The sequence below is a fragment of the Lathamus discolor genome, chromosome 23 (genome assembly GCF_037157495.1).
Source record: "Lathamus discolor isolate bLatDis1 chromosome 23, bLatDis1.hap1, whole genome shotgun sequence".
NCBI classification, from domain to species: domain Eukaryota; kingdom Metazoa; phylum Chordata; class Aves; order Psittaciformes; family Psittacidae; genus Lathamus; species Lathamus discolor.
Window position 1 is genome coordinate 721,270 of NC_088906.1, and position 18,409 is coordinate 739,678.

An 18,409-nucleotide genomic window follows, 5' to 3' on the forward strand; every position below is an offset into this window, starting at 1 on the left:
GGCAACCGATTCCAGTGTCTCAGCACCCTAACAGGAAAGAATTTCCTCCTTGTATCCAATTTAAACTTGCCCTGTTTAAGTTTTAACCCATTACCCCTTGTCCTGTCACTACAGTCCCTGACAAAGAGTCCCTCCCCAGCATCCCTATAGGCCCCCTTCAGGTACAGGAAGGCTGCTCTTAGGTCTCCACGCAGCCATCTCTTCTCCAGGCTGAAAAGCCCCAACTTCTTCAGCCTGTCTTCATACGGGATGAGGGACCCCCCGCAGATGTGCGAGAATGCGTTGGCTGTGGGGAACTGGATGCTGAGCATCCGTGGCCAGGCGCCCTGGTGCGCATCCATGCCTCCGACGATGCGCGACATCCCGTAAGAATCAGCCATGGGACGGGTACCGCAGGTCCCTCTTGAAGCAGAAGCCCAACACTTGATGCTTAGGGATGAAGGGCGAGCATTGTCCCGCCCCACTGGGTGCTGCAGGGAAAAGGGACCCTACGCAGTGTCCCAGAGATGAGCATCATCCTGCCTCCTAGGGTGCTGCAGGACTAAGGACCCTACGGGGTGCCCCATAGCTGTGCTGTGCCACCGCATGGGGTGATGGCAAGCAAGTGGGGCTCCTCAAATCCCACCTCCCCATTGGTGTGACCGTGGCTGGGAGCAGCAGCATCTCCCTATGGAATACCAGGAACCTTGGAGCCTGGAGCCACTCACCCACAGCTGTCCCAGGAGCCTTGCACCAGCCAGGCCGAGGCCAGCAGGATGATGACACGGAGCAAAGCCATCGCTGCCACCACCGCTAAGAGTGACACCAAGGAGGTGACACCAAGGAGGTGACACCAAGGAGCTGCAAGCACCACTGCACCCAAAGCGCAAGTGCCCCGGGGATACGGGTGCTGGATGCAGGTCCCTTGGAGCTGGGGCTGATGTCATAGAGAGGCAGGTTCCATGGGGGGAGCTCCATGGGGAGGGGGGTGGCTCAGGGGTGTCGATGGGGGCTTCCATGGGGAGATGGGGGGGTTCTGATGCGCTTGGGGTGCTCTGAATCCCTATGGGATGCTCTGGAGCTCTGTATGATGCTGTGGTTTTGGGATGCTCTGAATCTCTGTGGGGTGCTCTGCTTTGTGGGATGCTCTGGAGCCCTGTGGGATGCTCTGAATCCCTCTGGCATGCTCTGCTTGTGGGATCCTCTGAATCCTTGTGGGATGCTCTCCTTGTGGGATGCTCTGAATCCCTCTGGCATGCCCTGCTTCCTTGTGGGATGCTCTGAATCTCTGTAGCATGCTCTGATTCCTTATGGGATGCTCTGACTGTGGGATGCTGTGAATCCCTCTGGGATGCTCTGGATCTCTATGGGATGCTCTGAACCCCTATGGGATGCTCTGCTCATGGGATGCTCTGAATCCCTATGGGATACTCTGCTCATGGGATTCTCTGAATCCCTATGGGATGCTCTGCTTGTGGGATGCTCTGAATCCCTATGGGATGCTCTGCTTGTGGGATGCTGTGAATCCCTGTGGGATGCCCTGCTTGAGGGATGCTCTGAACAGCTATGGGGATTTAAGGTCCCTTCCACCCCACACCACGCTCTCTGTCTGTAAAGTACGATCTGCATTTGGCTGCAGAAGAGCTCTCAGCACTGCTCAGGCCCAGGAGCAGGTGCAGACATCTGTGGAGAACATCCTGTCTCTGCTGCTGGCCTCACCAGAGGCCACTGGAGACCGCTGAGGGCAGGTCAGGCCTGGAGAACAGCCAGGATCAAGGGCAGCACCGCCACCTCCTCTGAAGGAAGCCCAAGGGCTGAGGCTCTGCAGTCTCTCCTTTCCCCTGCACCACCCTTGGCTTTCAGCCCCACAGCAGAGCCCTTCTGCAGCCGCCTCTCAGCTCTTGTTGTTCGCTGGCAGCTTCCAAAGGCACTTGTGCCTCTGCCGGAGCCGGAGCAATGGCCCAGCCCGTGCTGCGGTGTGTGGGGCGCTCTGATGGCACCATCAAGGGAGTGCCGGGCTCGGCAGCGCTGGCAGGAGCAGAGCTGTGGGGCCTGACCCTGCTCCCGAGGCAGACGTGGGTGAGCTCCAGCACTTGGGGTTTTGGGCAGGAACCTTCGGCTCCGCTTCCCCCTCAGCGTGCTCAGCCGCCATGACACCGGGCGGCGCCGCCGGATGACGTCAGAGCTGGCGGACGGAAGGGAGGCGGGGAAGGGTCCGGGCGCACGGCGTCTGTGGTAGCCTCTGGCGGGGGATGTGGAGAGGAAAGATGGGGTTGGAGCCGGGATGGGGCCTTGATGGAGCCGGGATGGGGCCGGGATGGGGCCGGGATGGAGCCGGGATGGGGCCAGGATGGGCCCGGGATGGAACCGGGATGGGTCCGGATGGAGTTGGATGGAGCCGTGATCGGAGCGGATTGGAGCCTGGCAGGAGCCGGGCAGGAGCGGGGTGAGCGGGGCTGTGGCAGGGATTGAGTGGGAAGGGCAGGGGCTGGGCTGGGCTGGAGCCGGGGGGCAGGGGGTCGGGAGCAGGGATGCAGTGGGGGGGTCAGGGCTGTGGGGCGGGGTGGAGCGGGGTGGGCAGGGGGCACAGCAGGGGTGCAGTGGGGTGAGGTGGGCTGGGCTGTGCCAGGAGCGCCCGGGAAGCGGGGCCTGACCCAGCAGGGGAAGTGCAGGCAGGGCTGGAGCCCACGCTGCGCATGGTGGGGATGGCGGCGGGCCCACTGTGTCCCAGCAGGGCTGGGCTAAGGAGCCCCCGCCGTGCTGGAGCAGCGCTGTCTGCGGTGCTGAGCAGTGTAAAGGACGTGTGTGGAGGGTTAAAGGGTCGGTGGCAGAAGGAAACAGTTGCGGTGCAGACTGGTTTCCTGGCCCTGAGGATCCGTTCCCGAGATGTGGAGTACATCTTTGTGCGTTGTAAAATGTTGTTGTATCCAAATGCAATTCGTCATTCTTGAATTGTGTGACACGATAATGACGATGGAAATAATGAAAAGTCGTGTTTGGCACCTGTTTGATAGGCATATTCTTAATGCATAGAGAAGCTGAGATAAGCTGAAGCAATGTCTGTCTTGCTTTAGCCCTTTGCAGGACATCTGGCATCTATTCCGATGGCTGCAGTGAAACAAGAGGCTGGCTCCAATGCGCCATTCGGGTGGAGAGGCTTCCCTGGGACTCCCTCCTACCACATAGCATTGATGTGTGATGCTAAAGCTGTTTCCCTGGAACACATGGGAGCCAGACTTGAGTGAGGAAGGTCAAAGTGATATGAAAGCGGCAGTGCTCATCTCAAGCTTTGTTCACAGTTGTGCAACAGGAGCATAAGTTGGAATTGGGATGGTTGTCAGGACCTTGATCATTCCCAATGTGAAAATCATGCCATGATGAATAACACTTTAAGGAATCTGGTGTTCTCTCTTTAAGAGAAACCAATGAAGACAGGAATCCCATTCAAAGACCTTATGTCTCAATGCATTCTTCTGTTCAGAAACATTATTGTCTGCCTTTTTGCTTTTCTTCTTTCCAGAGCACAGTGGAGAAAGTGGTGGCTGGCTCTGTCCCAGTTGCTCAGATGATCCCACTTGGAATCCCTCTTCTAGGGAAGGATAAGCATGCAGTAGCCACAAATACTCTTATAGAAATGAACTCAGGTCTGAGTAAGAGCTTTGAATCCAGGTGAAAACTTCACTTATGTGTTCATGTGGATTATTAAGCCTCGAGACTGCAAAAAGCCGTGTGTGTAAGTATAGTATATTTTATTAACTTCTCATCCACATCCTCTGTGGATCATTGGCCTTCACCCCCAGCCCAGGAGATAAACATCTGAGGCTGAGAGAGCTGAGCTTGTTGAGCCTGGAGAAGAGAAGGCTTCTTAAGGGGAGACCTTAGAGCAGCTCCCAGGGCCTAAAGACGCGATGAGAGACCTGGAGAGGGGCTTTGGGCAAGGGCCTGTAGGGACAGGACAAAGGGAATGTCTTTAACCTATGAAAGGGGAGATTGAGATGAGCTCTTAGGCAGAAGTTCTTCCCTGTGAGGGTGCTGAGGTGCTGGCACAGGGTACCCAGAGAAGCTGTGGCTGCCCCATCCCTGGCAGTGTTCAAGGCCAGGTTCGACGCAGGGGCTTGGAGCAAGCTGCTCTAGTGGAAGGTGTCCCTGCCCGTGGCAGGGGTTGGAACTGGATAAGCTTTAAGGTCCTTTCCAACACAAACTAGCCTGGGATTCTGTGATTTTGTTCAATACCTTTAGCACTGGATGTAATTCTTAAATGATGGGCAAAATGAACCACGGCATCCTTCAACTGCCATATATGTTAGTAAGGGTAAGAATGGAAAACTAAGTTGTGTTTTCTTCTCCAGTGTCAGGAAACATGACCGAATTCAGGTTCCTCTTCATCCTGCAAAAACAACCACCGCATCTTCAGGAGCTGCGCATGCATCTTGTTCCAGTGCTAACTAGTGCAGTTAGTTAGGAACTACTGCTTGTGTCATAGCTGTAGAAGATCCATCATGCCTCAAACCTTGCACGGTGACAGGTGTGGGCGTATATGTAAGAGCTCCAAGTTTTTCCAGTGATGCCTGTAAGTGTCTTCTCTCTGGCTTTTTAATTTTACTGAAAACTAACTTAGTATCTTTCTGGCCTAGTTTAGTTGTCAGTAAAGTCACTCTTCCCAGTTGTTTTCCTATTTTCTCAATAGCCTTTGAGCTGTAAGGATCAGTACCAGCAGCTGCAACTATCAGCTGCTGTGTCTCAGTTTTGTGACTTTGTGACTTTGCTGCTGCAGACTGTAACCAGGAAAATACTGAAAACCTCTTGTTAGCCTTACTGACATGGTGTGATGTGGCTTTTTCTTCAGATGGCACCACATCTTGAATGCAGACATCTGCTACCAGTAAATACACCCGTTGCATTGGATGGGAGTCAGCAACTGCTGCACAGGTGCATCCCCAAACCAACATCTGCATAAAGGTAATTGAGAATAAATCTAACAAAAGAGTAGTTTACCTCCTGGCATGCATGTTTCTAACAGGTGACTTCATTAAAACTAGTTTGATCCAGCTTGGGTTTCTCTAATTACATTGTGAGAGCTTTAAGGGTTAGCAGAATTCAAACCACCTTGACTAGAAATAAGCATTAAAGGTAAACCACATAAGCTCAGGAAGGCATCTTGAAAATCACAGGAGGTAGCAGTCTGAAAGACAGGACGTGCATTGTGTTCAGTAGGGAGGTATTCTGTGATTTTATCATTATGGCCTTACTATTACTGAGCATTTTAAGTTTATTAAATAGGTTCTCATTACTCTGCTTCCCTGCGTTGCTTGTAAGTGCTTGGCACAGATGGGCTGGCAAGATTGGGGCAGTGGGGAGATGCACAGAATGCTCAAGCACAGCATTAGTCAGCGATCCAAAAGTGCTGGTGGGCTTAAGTAGCCAAAATCTACCCTCCAGAATACTCCCTACATAAGGGCATGGGGACCCACGTAGGGGCTGTCCTCCACCCTTCCAATGAGGGGAGGGGGTGTGAGAAGGAGCCAACTGACACTGCATGTCCACAGTTGGTAGATTATAGACACTGCCCCAAACTGGGTGTTTCCTGGCATTCCTGATGCTGATGCAAAGGCAGTCCTGAAATATTTGGTGGCAACCATCAAAAGAGCAGACTCGTGATTCTTGGCTCTGGTGGGATCTCGCTTGTGAGATACAGTGACTGTGCTCGGTCACCCTCAGGGCGACAAGAACCATTTTCCTTGCAGATACTGGACTTGCTGTTTTGTGTGAGTGCAGTGACTAAGCAAACTGGCGCTAGTCTATAGAAAGATCTGCAGGTATTGATGCTGGATCTGCTGAGGGAACTGTACCATAGTTGAAAATGAATTGGCACCAACATGCATGGATTTGTGCTGGGCAAGCACTATGGCCTAATGTCCTGGGTTCAGCAGCAGCAGTCATTTTTCTCCTCCTCAGTAGCTAGTGCAGCACTGTGTTTTGATTTTTTGGCCTGGGAACGGTGTTGATAACGCCAATGTTTTTAGTTTCTGCTCAGGTGTTTGCTCTGGCCAAGGACTTTGTGAGCCTCCTGCTCTGCCAGGGAGGAGGGGAAGCCAGGAGGAAGCAGAGACAGGACACCTGACCCAAGCTGGCCAAAGAGGTATTCCATACCACAGCACGTCATGCCCAGGATGTAACGGAGAGTTACTCAAAAGGGCTGGGACTGCAGGGTTGGAGGAGGTATCGGTGGGTGCTCGGCTGGGGGGAGTGGGGCGATTTATTGGTCGCCTGGTGTTGAGGTGTTGTAATCTTTCCTCTTGTTATTTCCTTTATCATTATTATTATTGGTGGTAGCAGTAGTGATTTGTGTTATACCTTAGTCACTAAACTCTTCTTATATCAGCCCGTGGGAGTTGCATTCTTTTTGATTCTCCTCTCTGACCCTCCGGGAGCAGGGGAAGGGCAAGAAGTGGGGGGAGTGAGAGAGCAACTGCATGATTTATGGGTGACTTTGTTTAAACCACACGTTTGATCATTTTGTGGAGTAGCCTGTCTGTCAGCAGAACACTTGTGTACCCAGTAACCTCCCTGGCACTCTTACAGACACCAGGTCCTGCTGCATTCCCCAAGGTGGAACTAGACGTCTGCAATAAAGGAGCTCCCATGTACACGATGGAACCAAAAGCAGCCTTGGAGGAGACAAAACAGGGAAGCCAGGGCCAGCAGACTACCGCCCAGGAAAGGTAAGGCAGCCTGCCCACCTCTCCTCCTCTGCTTTGCAACTACCAGCCTTTGAGCCTCCCTGCTTTCTGTTGGGGCTTCTGAGAACACACGACCACCTTAGTGCAGTGACCAGCCACAGAACAGCAGGCCTGCTCTCCTGCCTTGGCCCGAAGCTGAGCAGAGGGAGGCCAAGGAGCACATCTCTGCCTCTCCACTAGCTCAGCTATTGAAAGCTGACACGTACTCACACATCACAAGCTGTTGGGAAGGCATAAGCCGACCCTGGATCAGACCTTTCTCATGCACTGGGGGTCGGGGGCAGAGTAGGGGTATCCTGCAATGTCTGGCTGGGGCTAGAAGGGTTCTAGACTTGGAACTAATTCCAGTGCCAGCTCAGTTCCAGCCATGAGCTTGCCCTGCCACATGGAGTGGGCATGTCACTCCAGTTTCCATCAGAGACTAGATTTTTCCTTTGAGTGGCCTTCTAAAACCCCTTGAAGGATGTATTTTATCTGCCCCTTAGCTCTGTCTCTGTTGCCTTTACCTTCCTCCCCCAAAGAGGGAGAGATGCCAGTCAGTACTGCGGCAGAGCACTGGCAATGTCCTAATAACACCAGAGGTTTCAAATGTGCCACTGGGACCTGGGGACTTTAGCTAAAGGTGCTGTCATGATTTAGGACAGCTGGTAGCTCAGAACCACACAGCCGCTCACTCACTCTCCTTCCTATTCCCCCCCTTGGCTTCCGGAGGAAAGGAGAGGAGAGTGGAAAGAATGTAACTCCCATGGGCTGAGATAAGAACAGTCCAGTAGCTAAGGTATAACACAAAACCACTACTGCTGCCACCAATAATAATAATGATAAGATGAATAACAAGGGGAGAGGATACAGTTGCTCACCACCCATCAACTGATACCCAACCTGCCCTGAGCAGGGATCTGGGCCTCCCGGGTGACTGCCCCCAGTTTCCCCCTGGGGCGGCTGCAGGGTCTCTGTGCCCCCCTGCAGGATGGAGGGATGCGGGCAGGGGAAGGGAAGGGCAGCACAAGAGACGGGACCACACCGGGGAGTGTCACAGACCGGGTCACAAAGGGCCCCGCTGTGACCCTTCTGCCAAGGGCAGGTGGCACAGGGCGTCCGGTGCAGGCTGGCCCTGGAGCTGGGATAGTCCCTGTGCCAGCAGCTGTCCTGCTGTCGGGAACCTTCTCTGCAGCTCTCTTTGTACCCAGCCCGGGTGTGCTGGGCTTCCTCCATCTGCCATGGCCCTCAGTGGGGAGCGGGGGCACTTGCTGGATCTGCTGCTGCACACGTGAAGGGAAATGGACTTGGAGCTGTGCCTCACTGTGCTTCACAGGGGAATGGTTCAGAGAAGTCATCCTTGTGGGGATAACTGAAAGGGCCTTGTTAATGACCAATGGTAATTAATCAGGGACTGAATTAAAATCAAATGGGAATCCAATGGTGATTTAGCAATAATTAACTTTCAATTCAACTGTTAATTGACAGTGATTTGAAGATGATACAAATGATAATTTAGATGATGACTTAGACAATGAGTTTGCCTCCCAGTATCTGTTTGATGCCTACAAGAAAGCTGGAGGGGGCATGTAGTGATCAGCCAAGTGGGAACGGCTTTAAGTTGACAGAGGGGGGTGAATAAGATGAGAGCTTAAGAGGAAGTTCTTCCCTGTAAGTGTGGTGGGACACTTGTCACAGGCTGCCCAGAATGAAATCCATCTGGCAGCAGTTTTTTCCTGGTTCAAGGCCTACAGAGAGGCAGCTCTGCCTGGATTTACCACTGATTTAATAGCGATTAACCCATGGCATGGGGGTTGGAACTAGATGATCTTAACGTCCTTTCCAACACTAACTATTCTGTGCTTCTGTGATTTGATGAGGAGAGAAATTCTTTTTAATAAGTAAGTGTCAGGATTGAGAAAATGCTCCCTGGTCGTGGCAAAATTGGAGTATAATAACCCCAGTTTGGCTGCTATGACCCCTAAAGCACCCCTGGAACATCCTCAGGAGCCCTGGAGCATCCTGGGGATACCACTAGAGAATCCCAGTGAATGCCTGTAGCACCTCTGGAGTACCCCATGGACCCAGCCCGAGCTCATGCATCACAATGACCTTGGGGACATGGGACCACAGGGGTGGCTGATTCTGGAACGCTCCGTGTTCAGGTGTGCAAGGCCATGGAACCCCACGGAACCCTTCAGCAGAGGCACCGGGAGACGACAGCTGCCCCATGGAGCACAAGCTACCGGTGGAGGAGGCAAGAGCAGCTCCTCTGGTGGTTCCCGTCTTGGTGCCTTGGAGCCGGTGCCACCTGTGGAGACAGGAGCGTGGAACGAGGTGGGTGGCGATGGTGATCTTGGGGTGCTTTAGGAGTTGCCAAGAAAACCTCAAGTGACTTCCCCAGAGTGGCTGCTTTGGACTGGGTGTGCGAGTTGCGCTGGCTGAGCCAGCAGCGGAGCGCTGCGGCTGCCGAGGGATGATCCTGGGATCTGGCCTCATTTCTTGTGGGGAGAAGAGGGGCCTGTGGCGATGGGACAAGGGGGAAGGTCTTTAACCTGACAGGAGAGATTGAGAGGAGATCTTAGAAGTTGTTCCCTGTGAGGGTGGTGGGACACTGGCACAGGGTGCCCACAGGAACTGTGACTGCCCCATGGCTGGCCGTGTTCAAGGCCAGGTTGGCTGGGACTTGGAACAAGCTGCTCTAGTGGAAGGTGTCCGTGCCTGTGGCAGGGGTTGGAGCTGGATGACCTTTAATGTCTATCCCAACCCAAAGCATTCCATGGTTCTGTGACACCCTCAAGTCCCCAGCGCTGCCGGGTGGCAGGAGCTGCCCCTCAGGAGCTGTGCACTAACGTCTCCTTTCTCCTGCAGGCTGCATGCTCGCTCCCTGCTGCTCCGCTGACCTCAGGCCAGTGTCAGAGTGACTCATTGTCCTGGGTTGAGCAGCAGCAGTCATTTTTCTCCTTCTTAGGAGCTAGTACAGTGCTGTGTTTTGATCTTTTGGCCTTGGAACAGTGGTGATAATGCCAATGTTTTCAGTTGCTGCTCGAATGTTTGGTCTGGCCAAGGACTTTCTGAGCCTCATGCTCAGCCAGGGAGGAGGGGAGGCCGGGAGGAAGCAGAGACAGGACACCTGACCCAAGTTAGCCAAAGAGGTATTCCATACCACAGCACGTCATGCCCAGGATGTAACTTGGAGCGACCCGGAAGGGGGGTAGAGGGACTGCAGGGTTGGAGGAGGTATCGGTCGGTGCTTGGCTGGGGGGAGTGGGGTGAGTTATTGGTCGGCTGGTGTTGAGGTGTTGTATTCTTTCCTCTTGTTATTTCCTTTAGCACTATTATTATTGGTGGTAGCAGCAGTGATTTGTGTTATACCTTAGTTACTGGGCTGTTCTTATCTCAACCCGTGGGAGTTGCATTCTTTTTGATTCTCCTCTCCGTCCCTCCAGAAGCAGGGGGAGGGCAAGAAGTGGGGGGAGTGAGTGGACGAGGTTTGTGGTTGGGTTTAAACCACGACAGTTCTTTTTGGCGCCCAACGTGGGGCTTGAAGGGTTGAGATAACGACGGAGATGATCAGATTAATAGTCGTCACAGTGCTGATTTATTGGCTCTCAAAGTTGTTTCTCTTGCTCTCAGAGCTTCAGAATGTAGTACATTACTTAGAGCCGGTATTCCCTGTGTTAGTGTTTATCAAGTGTGGGGCTTGGGCTAAGGTTTTTGTTTCACTGTACTTTATGGCAATGGCTTGTAATACGGGTGGGCTCCGGCAGTAGGGGGAAATGGACGTGGCCGTGGACTTGTACCCGGCCGTCCTGCTGCTCTTCACCGCCCTGGCCCTTGTCCTCGCCTCCGTCTTTGTGAGGCTGCGGGGAGCCGAGGGGGAGCGGCCCCGGGAGCCGGCGGCGGCCGAAGCGGCCCGGGAGAGCGGTCCCGGGGACCAGGCGGCAGCGGGAGCGGGACCGGAGGCCAGGAAGGAGGCGGCTGCTGAGCAGCGGGAGGGGGCGGCCGAGGAGCCGAGCCCCGCGGAGGAGCCGAGCCCCGCGGCCGAGCCCAGCCCCGCGGCGGCCGAGAGTGTCCCCCGGAAGCCGCCCGCAGAGCCGCAGGAGGATGCAGGAGTGCACGCAGCATTTCCCAGCAAGGCAGAGGAGGAAGAGCTGCACCCAGGGAAAGAGAAGATGGTGGTGGGAGAGCCGGCAAGCACAGCAGCTGCACCAGCCCCAGGGACAAGCACAGCAGCGTCATTGGAGAGTTCTGAAGGGTTCGAATGGCCTGTGGGTACCCTTGGGACCTGCCTGCTGATTGTGATGGGGATCAGCATGTTGGCACACACACAGAGGGTGTTCTACCCACGGCCATTTTGTCTGATCTCAGAAGTTAAGCAAAGTCAGGTTTGGGTCTTGTCTGGGGTTAGACAACAATATGGGAGGACCAAGAGATCTTCCCCAAGGCTGGACAGTCATGAGTGGCAGAGTGTGGGGGACAGTATGAGCGAGTATCTGGTCCACTGGGCCCCTCCAGTGCTTTGGAAGCATCGGAGATGGAAGGCAGCTGTATGGAGTCCCCATCAACAAGCTGCAGAAACTGCTGAAGGGGACAGTGAATTATTTTGAGCCTGGTGGGCCCATGACACTTCAGGCCATCAGGGCAGAGATGCAACATAGAGATGGACTCATGATCGAGGGGTGGACTTAGCAATGGACACTATTGCCCAGGTTATTCATGAGTGTGAACACTGCACACAGCCTCTCCTGCTCTGAGAGACTGTAACAAGAGATGGAGCCTGACATCATGGACCAGATGGACTCAGCAGCTTTATAGGTCCATGCACTAAGAAATGATGTTTTTCTCTGTGTATATGTAGATGTATATATCTGCCATGGCAGATGGAGGAAGCCCAGCACACCCGGGCTGGGTACAAAGAGAGCTGCAGAGAAGGTTCCCGACAGCAGGACAGCTGCTGGCACAGGGACTATCCCAGCTCCAGGGCCAGCCTGCACCGGACGCCCTGTGCCACCTGCCCTTGGCAGAAGGGTCACAGCGGGGCCCTTTGTGACCCGGTCTGTGACACTCCCCGGTGTGGTCCCGTCTCTTGTGCTGCCCTTCCCTTCCCCTGCCCGCATCCCTCCATCCTGCAGGGGGGCACAGAGACCCTGCAGCCGCCCCAGGGGGAAACTGGGGGCAGTCACCCGGGAGGCCCAGATCCCTGCTCAGGGCAGGTTGGGTATCAGTTGATGGGTGGTGAGCAACTGTATCCTCTCCCCTTGTTATTCATCTTATCATTATTATTATTGGTGGCAGCAGTAGTGGTTTTGTGTTATACCTTAGCTACTGGACTGTTCTTATCTCAGCCCATGGGAGTTACATTCTTTCCACTCTCCTCTCCTTTCCTCCGGAAGCCAAGGGGGGGAATAGGAAGGAGAGTGAGTGAGCGGCTGTGTGGTTCTGAGCTACCAGCTGTCCTAAATCATGACAGCACCTTTAGCTAAAGTCCCCAGGTCCCAGTGGCACATTTGAAACCTCTGGTGTTATTAGGACATTGCCAGTGCTCTGCCGCAGTACTGACTGGCATCTCTCCCTCTTTGGGGGAGGAAGGTAAAGGCAACAGAGACAGAGCTAAGGGGCAGATAAAATACATCCTTCAAGGGGTTTTAGAAGGCCACTCAAAGGAAAAATCTAGTCTCTGATGGAAACTGGAGTGACATGCCCACTCCATGTGGCAGGGCAAGCTCATGGCTGGAACTGAGCTGGCACTGGAATTAGTTCCAAGTCTAGAACCCTTCTAGCCCCAGCCAGACATTGCAGGATACCCCTACTCTGCCCCCGACCCCCAGTGCATGAGAAAGGTCTGATCCAGGGTCGGCTTATGCCTTCCCAACAGCTTGTGATGTGTGAGTACGTGTCAGCTTTCAATAGCTGAGCTAGTGGAGAGGCAGAGATGTGCTCCTTGGCCTCCCTCTGCTCAGCTTCGGGCCAAGGCAGGAGAGCAGGCCTGCTGTTCTGTGGCTGGTCACTGCACTAAGGTGGTCGTGTGTTCTCAGAAGCCCCAACAGAAAGCAGGGAGGCTCAAAGGCTGGTAGTTGCAAAGCAGAGGAGGAGAGGTGGGCAGGCTGCCTTACCTTTCCTGGGCGGTAGTCTGCTGGCCCTGGCTTCCCTGTTTTGTCTCCTCCAAGGCTGCTTTTGGTTCCATCGTGTACATGGGAGCTCCTTTATTGCAGACGTCTAGTTCCACCTTGGGGAATGCAGCAGGACCTGGTGTCTGTAAGAGTGCCAGGGAGGTTACTGGGTACACAAGTGTTCTGCTGACAGACAGGCTACTCCACAAAATGATCAAACGTGTGGTTTAAACAAAGTCACCCATAAATCATGCAGTTGCTCTCTCACTCCCCCCACTTCTTGCCCTTCCCCTGCTCCCGGAGGGTCAGAGAGGAGAATCAAAAAGAATGCAACTCCCACGGGCTGATATAAGAAGAGTTTAGTGACTAAGGTATAACACAAATCACTACTGCTACCACCAATAATAATAATGATAAAGGAAATAACAAGAGGAAAGATTACAACACCTCAACACCAGGCGACCAATAAATCGCCCCACTCCCCCCAGCCGAGCACCCACCGATACCTCCTCCAACCCTGCAGTCCCAGCCCTTTTGAGTAACTCTCCGTTACATCCTGGGCATGACGTGCTGTGGTATGGAATACCTCTTTGGCCAGCTTGGGTCAGGTGTCCTGTCTCTGCTTCCTCCTGGCTTCCCCTCCTCCCTGGCAGAGCAGGAGGCTCACAAAGTCCTTGGCCAGAGCAAACACCTGAGCAGAAACTAAAAACATTGGCGTTATCAACACCGTTCCCAGGCCAAAAAATCAAAACACAGTGCTGCACTAGCTACTGAGGAGGAGAAAAATGACTGCTGCTGCTGAACCCAGGACATTAGGCCATAGTGCTTGCCCAGCACAAATCCATGCATGTTGGTGCCAATTCATTTTCAACTATGGTACAGTTCCCTCAGCAGATCCAGCATCAATACCTGCAGATCTTTCTATAGACTAGCGCCAGTTTGCTTAGTCACTGCACTCACACAAAACAGCAAGTCCAGTATCTGCAAGGAAAATGGTTCTTGTCGCCCTGAGGGTGACCGAGCACAGTCACTGTATCTCACAAGCGAGATCCCACCAGAGCCAAGAATCACGAGTCTGCTCTTTTGATGGTTGCCACCAAATATTTCAGGACTGCCTTTGCATCAGCATCAGGAATGCCAGGAAACACCCAGTTTGGGGCAGTGTCTATAATCTACCAACTGTGGACATGCAGTGTCAGTTGGCTCCTTCTCACACCCCCTCCCCTCATTGGAAGGGTGGAGGACAGCCCCTACGTGGGTCCCCATGCCCTTATGTAGGGAGTATTCTGGAGGGTAGATTTTGGCTACTTAAGCCCACCAGCACTTTTGGATCGCTGACTAATGCTGTGCTTGAGCATTCTGTGCATCTCCCCACTGCCCCAATCTTGCCAGCCCATCTGTGCCAAGCACTTACAAGCAACGCAGGGAAGCAGAGTAATGAGAACCTATTTAATAAACTTAAAATGCTCAGTAATAGTAAGGCCATAATGATAAAATCACAGAATACCTCCCTACTGAACACAATGCACGTCCTGTCTTTCAGACTGCTACCTCCTGTGATTTTCAAGATGCCTTCCTGAGCTTATGTGGTTTACCTTTAATGCTTATTTCTAGTCAAGGTGGTTTGAATTCTGCTAACCCTTAAAGCTCTCACAATGTAATTAGAGAAACCCAAGCTGGATCAAACTAGTTTTAATGAAGTCACCTGTTAGAAACATGCATGCCAGGAGGTAAACTACTCTTTTGTTAGATTTATTCTCAATTACCTTTATGCAGATGTTGGTTTGGGGATGCACCTGTGCAGCAGTTGCTGACTCCCATCCAATGCAACGGGTGTATTTACTGGTAGCAGATGTCTGCATTCAAGATGTGGTGCCATCTGAAGAAAAAGCCACATCACACCATGTCAGTAAGGCTAACAAGAGGTTTTCAGTATTTTCCTGGTTACAGTCTGCAGCAGCAAAGTCACAAAGTCACAAAACTGAGACACAGCAGCTGATAGTTGCAGCTGCTGGTACTGATCCTTACAGCTCAAAGGCTATTGAGAAAATAGGAAAACAACTGGGAAGAGTGACTTTACTGACAACTAAACTAGGCCAGAAAGATACTAAGTTAGTTTTCAGTAAAATTAAAAAGCCAGAGAGAAGACACTTACAGGCATCACTGGAAAAACTTGGAGCTCTTACATATACGCCCACACCTGTCACCGTGCAAGGTTTGAGGCATGATGGATCTTCTACAGCTATGACACAAGCAGTAGTTCCTAACTAACTGCACTAGTTAGCACTGGAACAAGATGCATGCGCAGCTCCTGAAGATGCGGTGGTTGTTTTTGCAGGATGAAGAGGAACCTGAATTCGGTCATGTTTCCTGACACTGGAGAAGAAAACACAACTTAGTTTTCCATTCTTACCCTTACTAACATATATGGCAGTTGAAGGATGCCGTGGTTCATTTTGCCCATCATTTAAGAATTACATCCAGTGCTAAAGGTATTGAACAAAATCACAGAATCCCAGGCTAGTTTGTGTTGGAAAGGACCTTAAAGCTTATCCAGTTCCAACCCCTGCCACGGGCAGGGACACCTTCCACTAGAGCAGCTTGCTCCAAGCCCCTGCGTCGAACCTGGCCTTGAACACTGCCAGGGATGGGGCAGCCACAGCTTCTCTGGGTACCCTGTGCCAGCACCTCAGCACCCTCACAGGGAAGAACTTCTGCCTAAGAGCTCATCTCAATCTCCCCTTTCATAGGTTAAAGACATTCCCTTTGTCCTGTCCCTACAGGCCCTTGCCCAAAGCCCCTCTCCAGGTCTCTCATCGCGTCTTTAGGCCCTGGGAGCTGCTCTAAGGTCTCCCCTTAAGAAGCCTTCTCTTCTCCAGGCTCAACAAGCTCAGCTCTCTCAGCCTCAGATGTTTATCTCCTGGGCTGGGGGTGAAGGCCAATGATCCACAGAGGATGTGGATGAGAAGTTAATAAAATATACTATACTTACACACACGGCTTTTTGCAGTCTCGAGGCTTAATAATCCACATGAACACATAAGTGAAGTTTTCACCTGGATTCAAAGCTCTTACTCAGACCTGAGTTCATTTCTATAAGAGTATTTGTGGCTACTGCATGCTTATCCTTCCCTAGAAGAGGGATTCCAAGTGGGATCATCTGAGCAACTGGGACAGAGCCAGCCACCACTTTCTCCACTGTGCTCTGGAAAGAAGAAAAGCAAAAAGGCAGACAATAATGTTTCTGAACAGAAGAATGCATTGAGACATAAGGTCTTTGAATGGGATTCCTGTCTTCATTGGTTTCTCTTAAAGAGAGAACACCAGATTCCTTAAAGTGTTATTCATCATGGCATGATTTTCACATTGGGAATGATCAAGGTCCTGACAACCATCCCAATTCCAACTTATGCTCCTGTTGCACAACTGTGAACAAAGCTTGAGATGAGCACTGCCGCTTTCATATCACTTTGACCTTCCTCACTCAAGTCTGGCTCCCATGTGTTCCAGGGAAACAGCTTTAGCATCACACATCAATGCTATGTGGTAGGAGGGAGTCCCAGGGAAGCCTCTCCACCCGAATGGCGCATTGGAGCCAGCCTCTTGTTTCACTGCAGCCATCGGAATAGATGCCAGATGTCCTGCAAAGGGCTAAAGCAAGACAGACATTGCTTCAGCTTATCTCAGCTTCTCTATGCATTAAGAATATGCCTATCAAACAGGTGCCAAACACGACTTTTCATTATTTCCATCGTCATTATCGTGTCACACAATTCAAGAATGACGAATTGCATTTGGATACAACAACATTTTACAACGCACAAAGATGTACTCCACATCTCGGGAACGGATCCTCAGGGCCAGGAAACCAGTCTGCACCGCAACTGTTTCCTTCTGCCACCGACCCTTTAACCCTCCACACACGTCCTTTACACTGCTCAGCACCGCAGACAGCGCTGCTCCAGCACGGCGGGGGCTCCTTAGCCCAGCCCTGCTGGGACACAGTGGGCCCGCCGCCATCCCCACCATGCGCAGCGTGGGCTCCAGCCCTGCCTGCACTTCCCCTGCTGGGTCAGGCCCCGCTTCCCGGGCGCTCCTGGCACAGCCCAGCCCACCTCACCCCACTGCACCCCTGCTGTGCCCCCTGCCCACCCCGCTCCACCCCGCCCCACAGCCCTGACCCCCCCACTGCATCCCTGCTCCCGACCCCCTGCCCCCCGGCTCCAGCCCAGCCCAGCCCCTGCCCTTCCCACTCAATCCCTGCCACAGCCCCGCTCACCCCGCTCCTGCCCGGCTCCTGCCAGGCTCCAATCCGCTCCGATCACGGCTCCATCCAACTCCATCCGGACCCATCCCGGCTCCATCCTGGCCCCATCCCGGCTCCATCCCGGGCCCATCCTGGCCCCATCCCGGCTCCATCCAGGCCCCATCCCGGCTCCAACCCCATCTTTCCTCTCCACATCCCCCGCCAGAGGCTACCACAGACGCCGTGCGCCCGGACCCTTCCCCCCCTCCCTTCCGTCCGCCAGCTCTGACGTCATCTGGCGGCGCCGCCCGGTGTCATGGCGGCCGAGCACGCTGAGGGGGAAGCGGAGCCGAAGGTTCCTGCCCAAAACCCCAAGTGCTGGAGCTCACCCACGTCTGCCTCGGGAGCAGGGTCAGGCCCCACAGCTCTGCTCCTGCCAGCGCTGCCGAGCCCGGCACTCCCTTGATGGTGCCATCAGAGCGCCCCACGCACCGCAGCACGGGCTGGGCCATTGCTCCGGCTCCGGCAGAGGCACAAGTGCCTTTGGAAGCTGCCAGCGAACAACAAGAGCTGAGAAGCGGCTGCAGAAGGGCTCTGCTGTGGGGCTGAAAGCCAAGGGTGGTGCAGGGCAAAGGAGAGACTGCAGAGCCTCAGCCCTTGGGCTTCCTTCAGAGGAGGTGGCGCTGCTGCCCTTGATCCTGGCTGTTCTCCAGGCCTGACCTGCCCTCAGCGGTCTCCAGTGGCCTCTGGTGAGGCCAGCAGCAAAGACAGGATGTTCTGCACAAATGTCTGCACCTGCTCCTGGGCCTGACTCAGTGCCGAGAGCTCTTCTGCAGCCAAATGCAGATCGTACTTTACAGTCAGAGAGCGTGGTGTGGGGTGGAAGGGACCTTAAATCCCCATAGCTGTTCAGAGCATCCCTCAAGCAGGGCATCCCACAGGGATTCACAGCATCCCACAAGCAGAGCATCCCATAGGGATTCAGAGCATCCCACAAGCAGAGCATCCCATAGGGATTCAGAGAATCCCATGAGCAGAGTATCCCATAGGGATTCAGAGCATCCCATGAGCAGAGCATCCCATAGGGGTTCAGAGCATCCCATAGAGATCCAGAGCATCCCAGAGGGATTCACAGCATCCCACAGTCAGAGCATCCCATAAGGAATCAGAGCATGCTACAGAGATTCAGAGCATCCCACAAGGAAGCAGGGCATGCCAGAGGGATTCAGAGCATCCCACAAGGAGAGCATCCCACAAGGATTCAGAGCATCCCACAAGCAGAGCATGCCAGAGGGATTCAGAGCATCCCACAGGGCTCCAGAGCATCCCACAAAGCAGAGCACCCCACAGAG

The 18,409-nt window shown here is 53.4% G+C and overlaps 1 protein-coding gene and 1 long non-coding RNA gene across 11 annotated transcripts; one reads left to right on the forward strand and one right to left on the reverse strand.

Moving 5' to 3' along the window:
- Positions 1 to 2,186: 2,186 nt before the first annotated feature.
- On the forward strand, positions 2,187 to 15,804 carry LOC136003836 (uncharacterized). 7 transcript variants are annotated; one of them, XM_065659813.1, is made up of 8 exons: positions 2,228 to 2,425; positions 3,054 to 3,712; positions 4,329 to 4,549; positions 4,826 to 4,938; positions 6,003 to 6,118; positions 6,562 to 6,701; positions 8,864 to 9,035; positions 9,570 to 13,439. In XM_065659813.1, the coding sequence occupies exon 8, from the start codon at positions 10,478 to 10,480 to the stop codon at positions 11,306 to 11,308; it is 831 nt and encodes a 276-aa protein (XP_065515885.1). In that variant the 5' UTR covers positions 2,228 to 2,425; positions 3,054 to 3,712; positions 4,329 to 4,549; positions 4,826 to 4,938; positions 6,003 to 6,118; positions 6,562 to 6,701; positions 8,864 to 9,035; positions 9,570 to 10,477; the 3' UTR covers positions 11,309 to 13,439. The 7 variants fall into 7 exon arrangements, 6 of the variants coding, with proteins under 6 accessions (XP_065515889.1, XP_065515885.1, XP_065515884.1 ...); XR_010608189.1 differs by lacking the exon at positions 9,570 to 13,439 and adding an exon at positions 15,150 to 15,804 and having other exon boundaries at positions 2,235 to 2,425; XM_065659817.1 differs by lacking the exon at positions 2,228 to 2,425 and adding an exon at positions 2,187 to 2,214 and having other exon boundaries at positions 3,500 to 3,712; positions 8,864 to 13,439.
- Positions 6,081 to 17,205, reverse strand: LOC136003838 (uncharacterized). 4 transcript variants are annotated; one of them, XR_010608193.1, is made up of 7 exons: positions 17,091 to 17,204; positions 15,804 to 16,016; positions 14,967 to 15,187; positions 14,578 to 14,690; positions 13,398 to 13,513; positions 12,815 to 12,954; positions 6,081 to 9,009 (listed from the first exon to the last, which is right to left on the reverse strand). It is a non-coding gene; the product is annotated as an uncharacterized LOC136003838 (long non-coding RNA). The 4 variants fall into 4 exon arrangements; XR_010608192.1 differs by having other exon boundaries at positions 6,084 to 9,009; positions 15,804 to 16,462; positions 17,102 to 17,186; XR_010608190.1 differs by having other exon boundaries at positions 6,085 to 9,009; positions 15,804 to 16,462; positions 17,091 to 17,205.
- Positions 17,206 to 18,409: the final 1,204 nt, after the last annotated feature.